Raw genomic sequence first — 21,014 nt, 5'->3', positions numbered from 1 at the left:
GTTTTATAAGCCAAAATACTTAAAATAGAACACAACACTAACCGATGTTTATCATGATTTTAAATAAAATATAGCCTCAAGATAATTAACCTAAGGTCACACAATATAAAAAACCTGATGGGAATTATCGGGCAAATTTAACTTCCGTATTCAAATTTAATATATCTTCGAGTAGACCTAAGTAACCCATTTGTGAAATACTTATCGATAAAACCTTATATTAGTTGTAGGTAAACTTGAAAAAATTTAAAAATTATAAATATTTTAAATCCTAATTAAAAGGTTCGGCAAAGCAAGTATACTATTACTTTTTACTGAATAAAAATTCACCAGTCTTAAAAAACAATACAATTATTTTGCGCTGTTAATATTTTTAAAAATTTTTTTAGCAAAGTTGTTATTCGAACATTACAAAAAAACACACGTGCCTTTCTTGTGTAGGAGTGCGCCCTCTTGACGACATTTCATCCAAATTGTCGTCGCTATTAGTGGAAAAATCTGGAATAACTTCTGCTCGCTCTATATCACCATTAACATTTAAACCGGCGCCTTATGAAAAAAAATATTATGTGTTAATATGACTTAAATATATATGATGAATAAAAATATAAGTGTCAGATTATTTTTAAAGGTCAAGTGAATAAAAAAAAACAAATATAAACATTTGGCATGGGCGAAGTCCAATATAATGTTAATAAAACCTTAAAAAAAGTTTTTCAAGTGTGTTAGTTTGCAAACCTTACATGTACAGGTCAGTTACAATAAACTTTAACATATTTTGGGATACATTATACAATTTGATTATTTTTAAAAGATAGTCTGTTTTTTTCTATCAGTTCCTCTTTAACAAAATGCCTTCATTGCCCCTACTTATGTACACGTCAACATTCCCTAATTAAACAAGTTAAGTTGAATCTCTTGTATTTAAACCTTAATTTTAAAAATGTTTTTTGGGTTGATAGACCTACACCTTCCTTATGGTATTTTATGCACTATTTAATAAATAAATATATATTTTGATTTATAAAAATTTAATTAAAAAATGTAATTACCGTTTGTAATACTGAGGTTAAGGGTTGAAGCTGGCAGACTATTTCGTTTTTCGTGGAAAGAAAGACCTATTATAAACAATTCAAATTTACAAATTTTAAGCTAAAACTTTCTTATTTGCAGCAAATTGTTATATTATCTAACTTATACCTGCAAAAAATTATGGATTATTTCTTTAAATTACTTTTTTTGCTTTTATCATATGTCACAAGCTAAACATTGACTTCTGTGAAATTTAGATTTGTGATTTTGTGTCAATATTGTCGAAATATCGGACCTCAAATTAATACAAACACATTTCCTCATCAACTTGCTCGTTTTAAACTATGACATCACTTCCCAGGATGGTCGGTGGTTTTATACATTAAATGAAAGACTAGTCAAATAGGTATAAACAAATTGTTCAATAAGGGTAATAATATATGATAACATTTTCTCGAAAACTATAGCTTCTCACATGTTTTTTAAGTCTATCCACCATGCTTAAACATTTAACTATAATGTGTAACAAACCTAAAGATGGTAATGCAAGTGGACTCAGAGTTGTATTGTTACTTCGAATTGCCCGCGATTCACCAAACACGCAGGCTAGTGTGTTTCTTCGTTCCCTGGTTGGCTTTGGTGACTGCAGGTTTAAACTCTTCAAACTTGTAGCTGAACTTTCTTCCAAAGGGCTATTTGATCCAGAAAGTCGAAACAAGGGCAGAGATATAAACGTTGGTAGTTGCGTTGGTTTATGATAATGCTGAATAAGAAAGTTGACTTTGAAGTTGAACAATAACTTTTATTTAACTATTTTTTACTCAACAACTTTAAAATGATGTAAAATGAACCTAATTACATTACAACTACGCCTTAGGTTATGAGTAACGTCTGAATACGGTTGAGAAACCTTCTACAAATTGAATCAAATGTGTTACTGTATATCTTGACTTTTGAGCAAACAAAAGCTATCAGATTGCAGTCTTGATTAAATAAATAAAGCTTTATGTCTGTAAATTAGATAATTTTTGTATTGTATAAAAAGCAACGTAACTTTAATTAAAATATTAGGTTAGCATATACAACAATTGATACTCATGATATTACATAATGTATAATAAATCATTGCGAAGACATGTAATAAAAAATAATTTTAAAGTAACAAAAATTATATTTAAAAGTAACATTACCTCTATGACATCTGGGTCACCATTTAAACGAATTGAAGGACTTGGACTGTCATGTAATTCACGTTTTTCTTCCATAGTTAAGTGAATGACTCACAAATTTTTTATTATAAAACTTATTTTCGTTTGATTCGTAAAAACACCTAACCAAATTAATTAAAAACGATAATTCGTAACCTATACACGTACTGAATTAAAATTCGAGCAAAATCTCAAACTATTCAAAATCTATTTTATTTACAAAGAATACTTAAAAGACCTAAAACACGCGATGTTACGTTTTTTCAAGAGAAAATCCCTTATTATGTACCGCAACGAACTGCACATTTTTAGATTGTCAATTTCGATAAGTTCGGTTTGCGACTATTTCTAAATAATTAATCAGTTTCGTTTAAGGTAACAACCAGGCAAAACAAAACAGCAAAGAATACTCGATTTTTGTAATTGAAAAGCATCCGGGTCAAAATAGACATTTCCTTAAAATTCAACTAACCTATATATTTTACTAGACAATACAGTAATGTAATAATATTGTCTGTAATACCTCTATAAAAACACGTAGCCTATAGAACAACATTATATATTACAGTCTCCAATATACACCCGTAGGCCGCAATTCTTAAACTATTTTACGCAAAAATTATTTTCTAAATATTTTTTTAACTTATTTGCCTTAACCTTGGACCATAGACCATTTTGAGTAAAGACCTGCTTAAAATGCAAGGTGCACTAGGATAACAATACCCGCAAAACCATGACCTTGGTCCTTAGGGTTAAATCATAGGTCAAACATGTAATATATTAAAAATATCTAAGTTTAACATTGCAAACACGCCATATTTATTTATATAATATGTTAATACAAAGGAGCATATCTCACATTTTAGGCTAGTGCTGGTATTTGTACTTTACTTTTTATGAAATGCTTTTTTAAGACGAGAATTAGCGGTAAGTAAGCCTAATGTTTAAACTGACTGGGTAACAGTGTAGAATTATATGATAATTATTGCATAAAATAAATATTATTTTTAAACGTCAAATATTTTTGTTAAACTTAAAAGCTATTTATTATTCATTATGTAAAATATTGTTTCTCCCTTTTTAAGATTTTTATGTGAAATAAATTTCATTTTCCGCTTTCCAGTTGAGTGAGCATAGACCGACGATGCAATGAAGTCGAAGGGATAGCGCGGCCAAGCCCAAATGGTTTACATTTTTAATAAATAATGTTAAATATTTCACAGTATAAAAATGTTTGTTCTTGTTAACATGTAGTATAACATTGTCTAAATTAAATAGGGTTTATTAAATTTTGCAATACGTCTACGTTTATGTAGTGCGCGAGCAAATATTAAATCAAGACCGTATTCTGGTGTTTTTGATTTTTCTTAATCATTTATTTTTAACAGTAACAGTACGTTTATAAGTTGTAAAAATTCCAAATCGACAACTTAAAGTAGTCGTACCCGATATTTTACTCACTTTTTAATCTTTATTTATTAAACTTTTTTTCTAAAATAACAACTACTCTAGGTTTAGAAATTAGTTTTATTTAAATCTAAAAAAATGTCAAGTGGACTACCTGCCTGTGTAGTTGATGTTGGAACTGGGTAAGTTTAATAACTATATACGAAACCAGTAAATACCAAATTGTATGTAATTTAAATATTTTAATACTTAACTGATCATTTAAAAAGGAAAATTGATTTATAATGAAGCTTGGTTGAAGATTTATATTATTATTATTTGTATATGTCAAACCTATAACCTTTGAATTAAAAATTTGCGGTATGTGAGAAAATTACCATGACAAATATTGGTTAAAAGTTGCAACCATATTATGACAATATTAAAGCCCTTTAAGGGCAGTTAAAAGACTAGAGTAACTAATGTAGCTTATTTTCTATGTTAGCCATATCGTACATATAGTCACCGAAAATTATACAGGCAACCTAATAAAATTTTTACAAAGTAATCACATTTCAATATATACAAAAAATATGTTGTTACTGTCTATGCCTATGTATGAGCTAACTACAAATTTTTTTTTATATTATAACAGATACACAAAACTTGGATATGCTGGAAATACAGAACCCCAATTTATTCAGCCATCAAGTAAGTTTACTTCCTTTTGCATATTTATGTTGGTTTTAGGCATTTCACTTATATTTCAAATTTACATGTATATATTTTGTTATTAAAATATAATTAATTCATTTATATATATATTTACATGGTATTTAGTTTTATAAAACAGTTTTATTTTATTTTTTATTTTTACTTTGTGAATTTCCTATATGTACATAAAAAGACTAAAATAAAAAAAAATGATAGGCCTATTTATTAACTGACAATACACTGTTGCATTATTATAGCAATAAAAGTATCTGCCTTATTTTTTTCTATTGAAAAATTATTTTTCTATTAAAGATTTTTTATACTTCTTTAGGCATAGCAGTTAAAGAAGCAGCAAGTGTTGGGAATAAAATAGCTCGTGGAGTTGATGACTTGGATTTTTTCATAGGTGATGAAGCACAAGAAAAGCCTAACTATTCCATCAAAGTAAGCTAAATGATCATTTAAATAACTATATACATTTATTAAAAATGATAAATATTTACTGGTATATGGTATTTATTTATAATTTAGTGGCCTGTTAGACATGGTATAGTTGAAGATTGGGATTTGATGGAAAAATTTATGGAACAAATTATTTTCAAATATCTTCGCGCTGAGCCAGAAGATCACCATTTTTTACTGGTAAAGTTTGTTTATTTTTTCTGTATTATTGGGCTTTTTGTTTATGCATATTTGACAATTTTTTCATCTTTTTTTAAACACATGCAGACAATCAACAAACTTTAAACCAAATTATTAACTATTTAAACCGATTTTTAATTTTAGACTGAACCGCCTTTAAACACCCCTGAAAACAGAGAATATTTGGCTGAAATTATGTTTGAATCTTTCAATGTTCCTGGCTTGTATATTGCAGTTCAGGTATTGGTTTAATGTTATTTAAATCTTTGTTATCTATTTAACTAGTTGACAAAGCATGTATAAGGCCATCATTACATTAAAATATCTATATACATATACTAGTAATTTTCTTTAAAAAAAACCTTATTTTTAGGCTGTTTTAGCCCTTGCTGCATCATGGACCTCACGAGCTGTTGGGGAACGTGTTTTAACTGGTACGGTTATTGACAGTGGAGATGGTGTTACCCATGTCATACCTGTTGCTGAAGGTTATGTTATTGGAAGCTGCATCAAACACATTCCAATTGCTGGTAGGGACATCACCTACTTTATTCAACAACTGTTAAGAGAAAGAGAGACTGGTATACCACCTGAGCAATCTATGGAGGTTGCAAAGGCAATAAAGGTAAATTTAAAAAAAATCTGCAAACTGATTTAATTTTTTTGTAAATAGCCAATGTAAGTTTTAGCAAAATTTTATAACAAAAAGGTAATAATAATGTAAGCTTCATATATGTTTGATGTAACACATACTATGTCTATTTTAATATTTAAAGATTAATTTATTTAAAAAAAGTTCGTATGCACAATAATTTATGAAAGGTTATTTTATTATCTACAGCAAATAAGTATATAATAAAGTTAAATAACAAAGTTTTGTTGTAGGAGCGATTCTGCTACATTTGTCCCGATATAGCCAAAGAGTTTGGCAAATATGAAGCAGATCCCCAAAAATGGGTGAAGTTATACGAAAACCTAAACTCAGTGACAAGGCAAAAGTTTAACGTTGATGTCGGGCATGAAAGGTTTTTGGGACCTGAAATCTTTTTTCATCCTGAGGTTTGTATAACTAATTTGATCTAAAATTTCATAGTGAATAATTATCATTTTACTTGTTGCAATATGGTCGCAACTTGTAACTAATATTTGCCCACAATAATTTACCTGCGCACTGCAAGTGGCAGTTTTATTTATTTTGTAGGCCCATAAATTGGACATATAGGTATATTGTCCACTAGGTGCCATTATATATAGATCAGTGTACTTGCACAAAATGGGTTTCTGTTAACATTATACAGAATATTTAGATTTTTTTACAAAAAAATCAAATCATTTTTTGTAGTTTGCTAACCCAGACTTTACAACACCTATATCAGCTGTAGTTGATGATGTAATTCAGAACTGCCCAATTGATGTCAGAAGACCACTATACAAGGTTTGGTTATTTTGTATATTATGCTTCAAATAATAGTATGGCAAATGGCAATTTATTTCTTAAAAGTAAATTAGTATTTTTGATACTGCCTCGCAAGTCTTCCCCTACCAAAATTTAACCAAATTATGTTATGAAATATTTGTAGAATATAGTCCTGTCTGGTGGATCCACAATGTTTAAAGACTTTGGAAGAAGGGTACAAAGAGATGTTAAGAGAACAACTGATGCCAGACTTAAAATCTCAGAAGAACTGAGTGGGGGAAGAATAAAGGTAATTTTCTTTAAAAAAATCTTGATGTTATCATTTTTTTACATTTATTTATCCTATGTGGGAAGGCCGACTTTCGTCAATTACCCCAACCAAGTCTCGAGTTGTCTTTGGCAGTTTGGGATATCATTGATTATAATTGCCCGCTATTTATAAGCTGCTGATTAGGCGTTGGCTCATCAGGAGTTTATACCGTTTATAGCGCCTAACTCAAGGACGCTACAGCATGAGAACAGTGGGGATTAAACCCACGACCTCATGTATTAAGGACTAGTGTTTTTACCACTACATCATCCTTCCAGACATTTACCCATAAATATTGTTTTATAAAGATAACCAAAAAAAATTAACCCATTGTTTTACTTGTCAAAATCAATTTTGTTTTGTTTAATTTTAGCCAAAACCAATGGAAGTTCAGGTGGTAACTCACAGCATGCAGAGATATGCTGTATGGTTTGGCGGCTCTATGTTGGCATCAACAGTAAGTTAATTTAATTTTCTATTGCATTACATAGGCTAATAAATTGTGGCTAATTTCATTTCAAACTGTCAATGGTCTAAAGATAAAAATGGTAACAGGCAATTTATTGGAGATAACTTTACTCTAATGACATATTAACCATTAAAAGTTTGTTTTAATAAAAAGTTGTGTACTTTTTAGGTTAATTTAACCTTGGACTTTATTTGTCCATTGTTGAATTGACAAAAAGCCATAACATATATGTTTCAATGTCATTCAGTTTTTTAAATAATTTGATTAAAATATTTAGTTGAAAAATTTAATTTACTTTTAGGCCGAGTTTTACAAAGTTTGCCACACTAAAGCTGATTATGATGAACGTGGACCTAGTATATGTCGCTACAATCCTGTATTTGGTGCAATGTCCTAAACCCAGACAAAATAACAAACCAATTCCAAGCGCTTATGTTGTGTAGAACTGCCTACATACTTAACATAAATGCCCCCGAAGTATAAAATTTTTATCAACTAGAAGACATTGTATTCATATTTCCAATAATATTAATTTACAGTTTATCATTGTTATATTGTGTTTTTTAAAGTTTCCTGTAATTAGTTCTTGTTATTTTAATAATAACTATATTGTTTTTATTTTTAAGGCCAATTGTAGCAGCCATTATTATAACAAAGTGTAAACTAAAAAAGCAGAATAATCCTTATCTTGACATCAAATAATAATTTGCAGTCCTTTTTACAACATTTGGCATCATATTTCTTCTTATAATCCAGCAAATATACATTGGTTAATTGTAAATTGTACTAAATGACAAGTAAAAAAAGTTAAACCATTGCTAGATTATAATCCTACAATTTGCGATTCTAATATGCTTTCCTGTTGTAATTTTTGCACTATAGTAATCCAGATTAAATTTGTTTGAACACTGTAATAGTGTATTTGTTGAAATCAATGCTACTATTTGTATACCCAGCGTTTTATTAAAAAAAAACTAAGTAATTGGATTAAAAATATTTTCGACCTATTTAAACGCTTACATAATCTTTATTGTTATTAAATATTTTTTTGCTTCCAGGATTATTTACTCTAATCTGATATCAAATAAAAAAAATAAAGTGAAACATAAAGTAAACTTTGTGACGTAGTAACAATGTTGGTGTAGTGGTAAAGTTTGCATTGAGAAGGCTGTAAATCTTATAGTAAAACACACATTACCTTAACAAAGAAAATAGCCCGTGTTAAAAATGATGACAACTTTACGTTCGTACGACTTGTTACCTTAAAAGAAGTACCAAACGTTTGTATTGGAAGGCTGTCTATTGGGAATGCTATAGCAAGTACTTTGAAAAGTAGAAAAAAGTTAAAGCACTAAATCTTTCACTGGAAGTTAAACATTAAGCTTTGTTAATAGAAAGTAAATAGATTACTGGGCAAGTGTTGCTGTTGTAAAAAAAACGCTTAAAGTTTTTTTTTAATCAAAACGTTTTAAAATAAGCTCTTTGTATCAAAAATGCTTGCTTAAATATTGCTATCTGGTAAGGAAAATCTTCCCAATTCACAGGACAGCGGTATTTTAGAATTAAAATGTTGCACAAGTAGAAATGCACCTAGAGGCCAAAATAATAAAAAGTCAGCATTAAGTATATCCCCATAGCGAGTGTTTTGCCAAATTATGGCATAGTTAAGCACGCATCGATTGTTTGATCACCAGACCACATGTGAAAACAAATAACAAGATGATGTAGTTTTAACAAAGTTTTAAGGCAACATGTATTATAAAAACAATTGGGAAAAATCAATAATATTATGAGATTCAATTTATTTCACATTTAGTTTTATAAAATATCGCTATACTTTTAAATTTTTTTCAATAAAAATAAATTGTGTGCTTTTATACTCGATTTGCGCATTACGCCGTTGTGGTAAGGCTTAAGCCTGGGCATTTCGCTGCTGTTAGCACTTAAGTCTATTACGTTAACGTCATTTGAAGTTATACTAAAACATTATTATGGGTAATTCGTCAGGTGTTTGTTTGTCGTTAAAAAATAAAGCGATTACATAAAAAACAATTACAAATTAGTTTCGTAAAGTTGTTTTAACAGTCTAGTTAAAAACTAGTTTGCTTCATTTAAATTAATATGTATCGTATTCAGGCAAATATTATAGGTAGGCCTACCTGTAAAAAAGGTTGTGTAACGTTCAACTAAATACTGACAGATGGTATAACAAAGAAGGGTATAATTTTAATATTTGTAAAAGATTTATAAAAAAAAAACGAAAAAATGTAACGCGTTGCGTGGACATTAAAACACAAGTCAGGCTAAAAAAATAATCTCCAGTTTTTATTTACGTACTGAAAAAGTTACCCTATAAGCTGTAAATTTAAACAATTCACATTAATGGTAAATAAATATATAAAATGATATAGGGTTTAAATACTAGAAAAAGTTTCCTCTAAAATTTCAAACTTAGAGTTTTAAAGGATAATTCAGATTCGAATCAAAGGATTATTCAGTTTCAAAATCAATAACTATTATACTCAACTAAAAAAGTCAGCATTTCGCAGTTATAAATAAAAAATGCAACACTTATACTGTTTTAATAACCATCTCAAAGTCCAAAAAACAAAATATGAATTTATTTTTTACATTTTACATAAAGCTTTAATTGTGCATAAAACTAAAAGGATACTTGAGTGAAAATACGATGGACTCTCTTTCCTTTCACAAAAAGTATATGATATCTGTAGAGGGAATTTTTAAAATAATTGAGATTTTATTTGGGTTGGTTTCCTGTGGATTTTTATTTATTGGAGAGGGTAAATATAATTTTTAAATCTCACTAAATCAAGAGAAACATGTTAAATAACTATAACATTTACTTTTAAATAGTACACCTATAAAATATATAATTATCTGTTAATTAATAAATTGGTTATTTTAGGTTTTAAATTCCAACTAAAAATAACATAAAAGTTTACCTAAGGGTCCCACAGAACTTAGTAAAAACTTTAACATTAACTTTAATTATTGATGTGTTTTTCAGTTTTTGAAACAAGGAATAAACCACCTGAAGTTAATACCGAAACCATGCTATTAGCCTGTGCAGTTATCCCAATATGTGTATTTACATTACTATCTTATATTATATTTTTGTTCATAAACATATCAAAGTGTGCACTTATCTTCGACTCTTTGTTTAATTGTATTTGCATCATATTATATGAAGCAGCAAATATTACCAGTGCAAATTCAATCTATTTTATTAATTATTGTGAATCGGAAGGAGGTGAAGTTGAGACTAGTAGATTTTGTGACATGCCGGGGGAAGAGCTTGTTTATCGAAATAATGGAAGCAATCTGTTTCTTCTTATTATAAGTTTCACTTCAGCAGGTTTTTACATAAGTCATGTAATATATGTTGTGACAAAACTTTTCACTGGTCAAATTTATTTTCGAAATTATGGCAACTTTCAATCAGTTCAGACATAATTATTTGTTTTAACAAAATTATCTTAAGCCCATTTGTTTATTATATTTAAAATTGGGTTTTTATCTATAAAAAAGGTTAAATATAAAGTGGGTTGCAACAAATTAACTCTTGCATTAAAATAGTGTATTGTGTACTTTGCTTTGTTGTTATACAAAAACAACTTTAAATTGGCTTATGTAACAATTATATCTATCAATCACCTACAGAAGTAAAACTTTACTTGGTTATTCAGTCCCTAATCTTCCAATTTAATTTTTTTTGACTCAGATTCACCCATTTCTTTACCATATATTTTTTCAACATTGCTAAAAGCATTTTCTGCTAAATTCTCATCCTGTAAAACAAAATAAGTAAACATTAAACTTTTTTAATTTATATACTTTTTTATTTACCTTCAATGCACTAAATAACTAATTAATTATCAAACTTTTTCATTACATTTGCATTGAAGTCTTCTTGTATTTTAGAATCTTTCAGTAATTGTTTATTCGCTTCATTTAACTTTAAATTTAATTCTGTAAATAAAAAAAAATTGTTATATAGTTTTAATTGGTGAAAAATGTTAGCTAAAAAATAGCTAAAAAAAAACAGCAAACTTTATTTTATCAAGAACTTAAAATTAAATTTATACCTTCAATATCTTTGACATATTGTTGTTTGCTTTTGCCTAATAATGCAGTGGAATTATTTGTTAACATTGTTAACTTTTCCAAGTCTAAATTTGCTTTATTTAAATCTTCATTTAATTTTGTTTCGCTTTCTTTTAGAGTTGTGTTAATTGCTATTTGTTTAACAACCTGTGTAATATTTTAAATTCATGACATTTTTTTCAAAAATGATGTATTAAAATTAACTTACAAACAAAAATAACATATATATTCTTTTTGTTGATTAAAACTTGTTTAGTTTAAATTATAACAACCTTAACCGGCAGCATGGTGGAGTGGTCAAACACTTGGCTTTACTGGCTTTACTATATGAGGTCCTGGGTTCGATTTCTCCTGCCTTTATGCTGTAACTCACTGAGGTGATATAAAGAGTACGAACTCCTGCTAAGCCAAGACTTAATTAGCAGCTTCAAATTACTGGGCAATTATAATCTATAATATCCCAAACTGCCAAAGTCAACTTAAGGCTTGGTCAGGGTAACAGTTGTCACTCTATGTTTTGATTGTGAAGTTAACCTCCCCACATCGAGGATAAATAAATATAAAAAAAACCTCTCTTTTAAGCTCTTCATTCTTTGTATTCTGATTTTCTTGAATTTTTAACTTGCTTTGGCATTCAATAAGCTTAAATAAAAGTAAGAATTTAAAAATAATAAAAAAAATTAGTAAAACCTAGCAAGTTAATCAAGATTATTAAAAATTAAACAAAAACTGACCCGATTTTTTAAATTTGTTTTATCGGTTTCCAGCATTTGAATTATGCAGTTCTTGTGTTTTAATGACATTGCAAGATCAGAGTTAATCTTATTTGCCACTTTTACATTACACTCAAGTTTATCTTGCAATTCACCTGTCTTGTTACATATATTTGTCTAATTTATAATAGAAATTAACAAAATAATTTTACAATTGTTAATCTTTTCTAATAAATACTACTACAATTAAATTTAATAAACCTGTCTGGCTTTATTGTTAAGTTTATCAACAGTTAATTGTAACTGATTCATTCTTTCAGAAACCATGTTTAAATCTTGTTTGCATAAAAACAATTTATGTTCACTGTCAGCTAATTTTTTATCTTGTTCTACTCTACAAAAATAAGTTTAAATTGTATCACAGCAAATTCTTTTTTATCTAAACAATATCATATATAATTTTTTTTCACATTTATTTATCCTTAATGTGGATAGGTTGACTTAATGACCTAAATGTAGAGTAACATAAATAAATGTTGGCTTAGCAGGAGTTTATACCATTTTTAGTGCCTTACTCAAATTAAGTATCACAAATCATTTTTTGTATATATACAAAATTTCAAAACATACTTAGTTTAAGAATGACATTTGACATTATAAAACAATATTTTTCTACAGCCTTGTCTAGGTTATGGTGATGCAACATTTTTTTTAGGTGTATATATAAAATACATTAAATTTTGTTGTTGCCTTACTTTAAACATTTTTCAGAAATGTTTAACATGAAGTATTGTGCTAAGAACAAATTTTAATTAATTTATTTTTCTTTTATAAATAAAGTTTCACTAATCTTTTTTAACTTTCTTTTATATCATTAAAACAATCTCATATATCAACTTAAATGACCCTATAGCTTAATTGCTTAAATTAATGCGCAAAAAAATTTAAGTTATAATTGCTGCAACAGTTTTAAAGACAATTTTTAAAAATATTGTTAGGATTTTAACTTTTTATGCATTTTTCTCGTCTTAAACAACATAATGTTAACAATTTGAAAAACCTTATTAAAAAAATAAGACTACAAAGACCAGCAGTGTAGCATCGTGGTCAGAACACTTCGCTTCACTACTCCATATAAAGTCCTTGGTTTGATCCCCAATGCTCTGATGCTGTAGGGCACTTGAGGTATGCGATATAAACAGTATGAACTCCCGCTGAGCCAACACTTATTCAGCAGCTTATATTAGGTAAGCAATTATAAGCAATAATACCAAAAAAGACTAAGGCTACTTGAGACTGGGTTGGGTTGGTAACTGATGTTATATATAAAATTATAAATGTTATAACCCTAACCTGAAAATATCTAAACCATGCATATCAGGAAAACATAATTTTATAATATAAAGTACCTGCACATATTGTAGTTCAGTATTTTGTTTTTAAGGCTAGCGATTGTGTTTTCGGAAGCCTGCAAAACCAATTTAATTTTTTCCACATCTTCACCTTTTTCTGGATGGTAATTTGCAGTTCTATTTTTAAGAATTTCTTGTTGTAAGTCTATGGTAAGAGACTCTGATTTCTAAAAATTAAAACAGAATTTGGTTTTCATTTTATTATTTCTTTAAACTTAATTCAGGGTTATTGTTTTATTCCATATGTAAAAATGTTTCTTGAAAAAGTAGACCAACCTTTACAGCCTTAGACCAGTTTTATTCCAACATAGTATGCCCATTTATTACATACTTAGTAAAATATTAAAACAAATTAACTAAAAAAGGGACATGTTTCCTTACATAACCACAAAGCTTGCAAAATATATTGATAATACTGCGCAACATCAGTGCATTATAAGGGCAAAAAAAATTTACATGAAGATTGGTTTGCAGATCCTCAGCAAATTTTTCTAGTTTTAATTTTTCTTGATGTAGATTTATTAGTTCCTCCTTAAATTTGTTGCATGAATCATTTACATAACGCAATTCCTCTATTATCTAAGCATTAAATAAACTTTAAATGCTATCAATTACATTTTTCAATATAGATGTATTAGTTTTTGTTCAAGTTTAACCAACAGCATAGTGTAGTGGAAGGGACTTGTCTTTACTTCCCAAGGTCGTGGATTCGATTCCCACTGCTCTCTTTAGTAGTAGGGTGCTATGCTGTACCGCCCTTGAGTAAACTGCTATAAACGATGTAAACAGTCTGATGAACCAAACTTAATCAGTAGCTTATAATTATCGAACAGTTATAAGTAAAAATATCCCAAACTGACAAAGGCAACTTGAGACTGGGTCAGAGTAACAAATGTTACTCTATGTTAAAACCTGAAAGGCGACCTTCCTACATTGAGGATAAATAAACATGAAAAAAAGTTGAATATTGCAAAAAAAATATATAAATCATTAACTTATTTTTTTCCGAATATGGCAAGATTATTAACTTTCCAATTGTTTTTGAAAACATCAATTAAAAATGTGTAGTGGGTAAAACACTTGGGATTTTAACATATGGTCAATAGTTCGATTTCCGCTTCTTCTATGTCACAGCGCTCTTGGGTAAGGCGCTATAACTGACAGAAATTCCTAGGCAAAACTGACCAATTAGAAGCGAATTACTCTAAAGCTTGATTTAATGAGGTTGTTTTGCCACAAATGTTTTTTTTTAAAAAACAATTAATGCACTTTTCTTCTGTATATATATCTTTATCCTCGATGTGGGAAAGTCGAACGCGCAACTTAAACATAGAGTAACATTAGTTACACCAACCCAGTCTCGAGTTGCCTGTGGCAGTTTGGGATATTATAGATTATAATTGGCCGATAATTATGCTGCTGATTAAGTGCTGGCTCAGCAACAGTTCGTACCGTTTATAGCGCCTACTTCAAGGGCGCTACAGCATGATCTCAGTGGGGATTGAAACCAGGACCTCATGTGTGGTGTAGCAAATGTTCTTAACACTACACCACGCTGCCGGTCTTACCACTACACTTTACCTTTATAAAGTTAATCTTTTGTTCATCCATCAAGGTTAAGTCAATGGAAGTCATTTTCGACAAAAAAAGAATTGAGTTGCCGTCAACAGTCTTAAAACTAAATTAAAAACAACAAATTTCCAAACTATCTGTCGCCTGCAACACGTGTGTTAAAAGAAATTTCTCTGTAGCGCCCTTGCGCGAAAGCTTGCAAACGCGCGAGGATAAAAAAGGGTAAAATTAGTATATGTGATTATTAAACCAATTTTAATTTTTTTAAAACATGTAAGAATAACTTTTTTGTTTTGGTAGTTGTGAAAATTTAAAGCGTTTTTAGGCTTAAAAGTCATTTAATTAATATAATCGATGGCATGACAGTTAAGTAACCTTTTTCCCAATATTTTTAAACTTACGATACGTATGTGATGATACAACTATTCGCTAGCAATATGTAATTTAAAGAGTTGTGCGTTATGTCAATTAGGTACAAATTAAACAGTGATTTGTTGTTTTAACAAGAATGCTGTTAGTAGTTCGTGCTGGTAAAAATACACGCACATGTGTCGTTTAGTAACTAGTGCAAGGTAAAATCAAGTACCGCAGAATTCAAAAGAAATAAATAACTGTTAGTTTTTTTTAGGTTGGTTTAAACGTTTGATTATTGAAAATGGCAAACATTTATGGTCAAAGAAAAAAACGAACTGGAATTTGTTCGAAATTTTTTTTTATTCTTAAAATGCTGTTCAATCCGAGGGTAATATTGCTTCCGCTTTTGTTATGCTTTGGTTTGATTACAGCTTTAAGTCTCTTTGCTTATACATTGTCAACGTTAGAACCGGTGTCTGTAAACGAGAGTTTAACAAGTGGAAATTTTGATGGCGCTCTAAAAATAAATAATGATCTTGCAAGAGCACAGAGGTTAGTCTTAAACACAAGTTATTGACTGCATAAAGCAACAATAAATATACTGCTAAAACATTTAAAATAAATTTAGTTAGTAACAACTATCCTATAAAGAATTTTTTTATTGGTTTTGAAGAAAAAAAGTCGGTCAAATTTGGAAACCAAACACTGTTTTGTATCATGGGTTAACCAAAAAGATTTATGTTGGCCAAACTGATGGAAATATATTAACAATTGGTGCTAACGAAGAGGGGTATAAGGGAATGGGAAAAATATCGAATTTTTATTACAAATATGGCCGCATAGTTGGTAAAGAGAATTTGTTTTTATATTTTTGCATAATCTTATGGAAACAAAGTGTTAATGCCTAATCACTTTTGTACCTATGCTTAATTTTGTTAAATGTTTTAAAAAATACTTTAAAAACACAAAATGCATATTGCTAGGTTGAATCTTATTAATTTTATATAACTAAAAATAATCCTTAAGGCTTAAGGGCAAGATATGAAGTTATTTACGTCGCCGATTCTGTAAATGGAGTTTACAATATCAACACAAAAACTATGAAAACAAATCAAATCATGCCACTTGATGTCGTAACCCCACCAATAAAGTCGCTCATGGATATTGCATTGGCGAGTAATGGGCACATTTTTGCTATAGATTCTAATTTAAAATATGGAAGCGAATACTACATGCATCAGTTGCTAGAAGGTACGTTTTAAATTAAATATTAGAAAAAAAATTTTTTAATTAACATATTACACTCAATTAACCAAAAAGACAATGTGTAATTGATTTTGATTTATTTATATACCGTTATATTCAATATTGGAAGGTAGACGTTATGACCTGAAAATGGAGTAACATCATTTACCCCGACCCAGATTCGAGTTACCTTTGACATTATTCATAAACATAGTTACCCGATTATAATTATGCTGCTGAATAAATGCTGGTTTAGAAGAAATATAAACCGTTTATAACATGAGGGCAGTGTAGGGATCGAGCCGATGGCCTCGTGTAGTGTTAAGTTTGAATTAAGTTTTATTTTTTGTTAAAGGGTCTTGCACTGGGCGTCTTATGCACTACAGTCCAGTTTTAAAAAAGTCAAAAATTCTAAAATCAGGCTTGTGTATGCCTGTTGGAATAGAGTTGACATTTAATGAAGATTGTGTTATGGTATCTGAAGCCGCAAGGGGGCGCGTCATACTAGTTCAGCTTAATGACACAAAAGTCGCATCAACGCAACATCTTCCTGGTATAATCAATTTGGTAACTTTTGTATAAATATTTATCATTAAGGAAGAAAGGAAATTGTATCCTTATCTTTTCGATATATCATTCGTTATAATTACGCTGCTGATTATGTGCTGGCTCAGCAGGAGTTCATACCGTTTATGGTGCCTTACTCAAGGGCGTTACAGCATAAGAGCAGTGGGGATTGAACCCACGACCTCACGTAGTGTAGCAAGTGTTCCGAACACCATACTACGGCGCCTGTAAAATTCACTCCTGAGAAATCTTGTGTTGCTTATCAAACCTAAAATATTATTTTAGCTAAGTGTCTTAACTACAACATTAAAATCGTTAAATATTAATACAACAAATTGTGTAACTATTACATTGATTTTACAGGATTGCCAGGTCGTATAAGATTTAACAGGAGAGGTGGAAGTTGGTTAACTGTTCAAATAATCAAAAACTGGTTCTTTAAATTGGTTATGCCGAGGTTTTATTTAAGAAAGATTTTGACCGCGTTAATTCCGCAAAGTTATTTAAGAAGGTAATATTCATTTCATAAACACTTCTCGAAATAAAACAGAAGTTGTAAATTCAAAATAGAGTAATTAAAGGAAATGCTATAAGTATTACAAAAACTTTTTGCTGAATTTGTTTTTTAATGAGCAAGAAAAAGGTGTGATATACTGGTTTTGGCAGCGGATTATGAGACAACAGGTTTTGGGTTCGAACCGCACATATGCCACAATATTTGCTTATGAACCCGGCATTTATGGATAGCTCCAGAAACGTCCTAACAGCATACCTATTTCTAATATTAATAAAAAACGTTTAACTATTACTTAATTTTGTTATTAACTTTTATTACATCTAACTCATTGTAATCTTTAAAAAAATTAAAATTTATTAAAAAGTTGAATTATTTAATTACAGTTTAGCCTTTTCTCCGCATACCATGGTCGTGGAATTAAACGAGGGAAATGCATCTGATTCTCTTCACGATCAGGACGGAGTTTTTAACGATCGGGTCACTGACGTTACAGAGGCTGGTGACGGGGTCTTGTTTTTAGGCAACGACAATGCTGGGTTTATTGGTAAAATAGGACAAGATGACGTCGAGAACAGAGTTGAAGAAATGGAATTGCCGAAACCTGATTTGGATGATATATCGAAAGAGTTTCTTTAAATTTAGCTGCAGTAGGCAATGTATTGCATTGGTTTGAGGATAAAATACTGGTTGGGTAGTTTTATATATTTTGTAATTAAAAATATTTGGTATTAACTTTGCTTTTTAAATAAAACTCGTTTTAAAGGTGTTAAACAACTTTTAACTAAACAAAAGTAAAATTTAAATTGCTTAAAGGCTTCTTAATTCAGATTTGATTCTAAGTTAAAGAAAAATTTAAAGTTGTAACTACACTTACTATAATTTAAAACACTTTAAATTGAAAAAGCAACAAAATCTTGGTACAAAACGGCACGATACTGTGTACATTGAATAAGTAATATAAAAACATCTTTTCGGTGCTTAGTTTTATAAGTAGGCTGTGTACCTTCAGTCATGTGGTGGAAAATGTTTAAAAAATTTAAAGGATACAAAAATATAAAAAAGAACATTTGAAGATAGCCAAACACATCATAAAATTTTTAATCAAACTAAATTTATCTTTTGCTGTTTTTAACAGATTTTAAACTTTTGACAACTCCCCTTTTTAATCTAAGTTTACCACATTGTTTTAAGTTACTAAAGCGTAAAGTTTCGGTTCCAAACCAATGAGCCTAAAACTAAAACTTTAAAATTGTAACAAGATATTATATCGTGCGTTTACCGTAAAAATTTTAACATGCCACCAACATTTACTAGGTGTGTTTTTTTATGTCATAAATATTTTTCAACAGAATTTATATTAGTAAAGATGGTTAACCATTAAAACATAGGGTCTTTATTGGATTTATATAGTGTTTTCACATTCTAAAAGTTCTATTATCCAAGCTTTGGCCGTTAAATTTTAACATGGTCGCAATATTTTGGCAATACACAACTCTATTGGTGATTTTAAATGAAAAAAAACAAGGTAATTCTAAACCCGAAGTATCAAACTTTGTAACACGAGTTTTAAGTTAAACCAATTATTAATTTGCTATTTTAACAAAAGAGCGCAAACGAGTTCAACAAAAGAATTTTACAAGCTACAAGCCACACTCAGCATCACCGTAACTTTATCTTAGATCCATTGTATAGATAAATAGAATGTATCCATGTTTTTACTTACAATTGGCTTTTGTAGCCCGCCCAAACAGTGTTTTGGTGAAAGTTTACTACGATTAGGTTACGCCTCTTCGTGTATTTCTTCGTGTCTAGAGTGCTAAAATGTATTTTTGCAAAACACAAACATTACTTAACCCGAATTAGCAAAATTTCCCACACGCAACAATGGCAGCTAATTTAATTAATTTTGAGGGCAATAAATGGAGTAACGGAAAACGGTATTATGTGATGGTAAATCCAATGAAAATGTTTAAGTTTTTGTAGCACATTCTACAAAAAAAAACATTTAAATAACAGTGAATAGCTTTCAACCCAATGTTTATTAACCTCGTTTTTAAGCCAAAATTCGATAAGGGTAATTAATTAAACCTAATAAAATGCTAGCTCATTTAATTAAAATTGAGTTTAAAATATCAATATCTCTTTAATCGCATTCCAAATCAATTTTAGGAATAATTTCGATAGATTCTATCAGATCATGTATGCAGTTAATTCAGAGTGAAGTTTCGAATGTTCTCTTGCATATATTAACCACACAAAAACAGCGAAATCCTTTTTGCCGAATTAGATACCAAAGTAAATCCAGATAATTGCAAAAATAACCAGATACTTAAATCAATATTAGGCGGGTAGATCAATACTTGGCACTCGTCTCTTGCATAACGTTAAACAACTTGCAGAAAGGCAAGCTTTAAAAATGTTTAACAGTTTTATTCACATAACATTAAACTTAGTTTTGTTTGGTTTTAAAAGTATCCCATATGTTATATTTTTTAAGTTTTAACGGCAGGAAAAAAATTTAAATAACAATGAAGTCAAAAATCTTTTTTTTAAATCTAACTATAATCACATCAACCCAGTAGTTAAAATTGTAATAATAAAATCTAATAAGCAAGTCGTATCTGAAGCATAATTACGCTAGCTTTCCACGACTATAATTTTGCTCAAATAATAACGCTTAATTTCGAGTTTTTACTATCAGAACAATGCTGCTGTTGGGTGAGGCTTACTGTTTATTTCGCATAAAAGACGTAATTATTATGTTGTTAAATTATAAAATATCATAATTTTTCCCAAAACTGAAGTGGCCCAAAATGTGATAAAATTGCCAACCGACAGTCTATATAATTGCCGGTTGTAGGTAATTAAACTTGCAATTAATTGTCAGTTAAGATCAATCAAAAATTCCATGTTAATTTTTACCACCGGAAACACGAATTGGTGATTTTATTTTCACAGCTGGATTATATTTTATGTGAAAGTAACTAATTTACTAACACATTACAGACATGAAAACGAGTGAACAATCAAAGCGGCATTACCGTTTAGTGACATCAAACTATAAAGACAGCTGATTTTGTACCTAAAAAATTAGATATTTGTTTATGTTAGGACACTCCATTTTTACAGTGTTCGATATTTTTTTACTAATTTTTTTAGGTAGACTATGTTGTGTTGCAGTTCGTCGCATTTGCTTTGTTTAATTTACATTGTAACTAAAGTGTAAGAAATTTTAATGATTGAAAAATATCCAGGGTAGGACTTCACATTATAAGATAATATGTTGTTTGTCGCAGTCTCCAGACGCGACATACCGACATGTTGTAGCGTG

General features: G+C 29.4%; 4 protein-coding genes across 4 annotated transcripts; 3 read left to right on the top strand and 1 right to left on the bottom strand.

Annotated features, from left to right (window-relative positions):
- Positions 1-397: 397 nt before the first annotated feature.
- On the bottom strand, positions 398-2,297 carry LOC145742498 (uncharacterized). Its single transcript, XM_082560272.1, has 4 exons — positions 2,223-2,297; positions 1,564-1,831; positions 1,053-1,118; positions 398-549 (listed from the first exon to the last, which is right to left on the bottom strand). Exons 1-4 carry the CDS (start codon positions 2,295-2,297, stop codon positions 398-400), a joined length of 561 nt encoding a protein of 186 aa, XP_082416398.1.
- Positions 2,298-3,750: 1,453 nt separating this feature from the next.
- On the top strand, positions 3,751-8,278 carry LOC145742925 (actin-related protein 3-like). Its single transcript, XM_082560771.1, has 11 exons — positions 3,751-3,829; positions 4,282-4,337; positions 4,672-4,784; positions 4,872-4,982; positions 5,127-5,222; positions 5,356-5,607; positions 5,868-6,041; positions 6,325-6,417; positions 6,563-6,688; positions 7,083-7,166; positions 7,480-8,278. Exons 1-11 carry the CDS (start codon positions 3,786-3,788, stop codon positions 7,573-7,575), a joined length of 1,245 nt encoding a protein of 414 aa, XP_082416897.1. The 5' UTR covers positions 3,751-3,785; the 3' UTR covers positions 7,576-8,278.
- A 1,551-nt stretch (positions 8,279-9,829) lies between these two features.
- LOC145743434 (uncharacterized) lies at positions 9,830-11,138 on the top strand. The gene is made up of 2 exons (XM_082561392.1): positions 9,830-9,979; positions 10,207-11,138. Exons 1-2 carry the CDS (start codon positions 9,868-9,870, stop codon positions 10,650-10,652), a joined length of 558 nt encoding a protein of 185 aa, XP_082417518.1. The 5' UTR covers positions 9,830-9,867; the 3' UTR covers positions 10,653-11,138.
- A 4,486-nt stretch (positions 11,139-15,624) lies between these two features.
- Positions 15,625-18,463, top strand: LOC145743335 (adipocyte plasma membrane-associated protein-like). Its single transcript, XM_082561270.1, has 6 exons — positions 15,625-15,906; positions 16,028-16,200; positions 16,381-16,605; positions 16,955-17,152; positions 17,530-17,677; positions 18,067-18,463. The coding sequence occupies exons 1-6, from the start codon at positions 15,656-15,658 to the stop codon at positions 18,317-18,319; spliced, it is 1,248 nt and encodes a 415-aa protein (XP_082417396.1). The 5' UTR covers positions 15,625-15,655; the 3' UTR covers positions 18,320-18,463.
- Positions 18,464-21,014: the final 2,551 nt, after the last annotated feature.

Source organism: Corella eumyota, chromosome 2, assembly GCF_963082875.1.
Source record: "Corella eumyota chromosome 2, kaCorEumy4.1, whole genome shotgun sequence".
Taxonomy (NCBI): Eukaryota; Metazoa; Chordata; class Ascidiacea; order Phlebobranchia; family Corellidae; genus Corella; species Corella eumyota.
The sequence above is the reverse complement of the archived record's forward strand: the minus strand, read 5'-3'. Positions and strand labels throughout refer to the sequence as shown.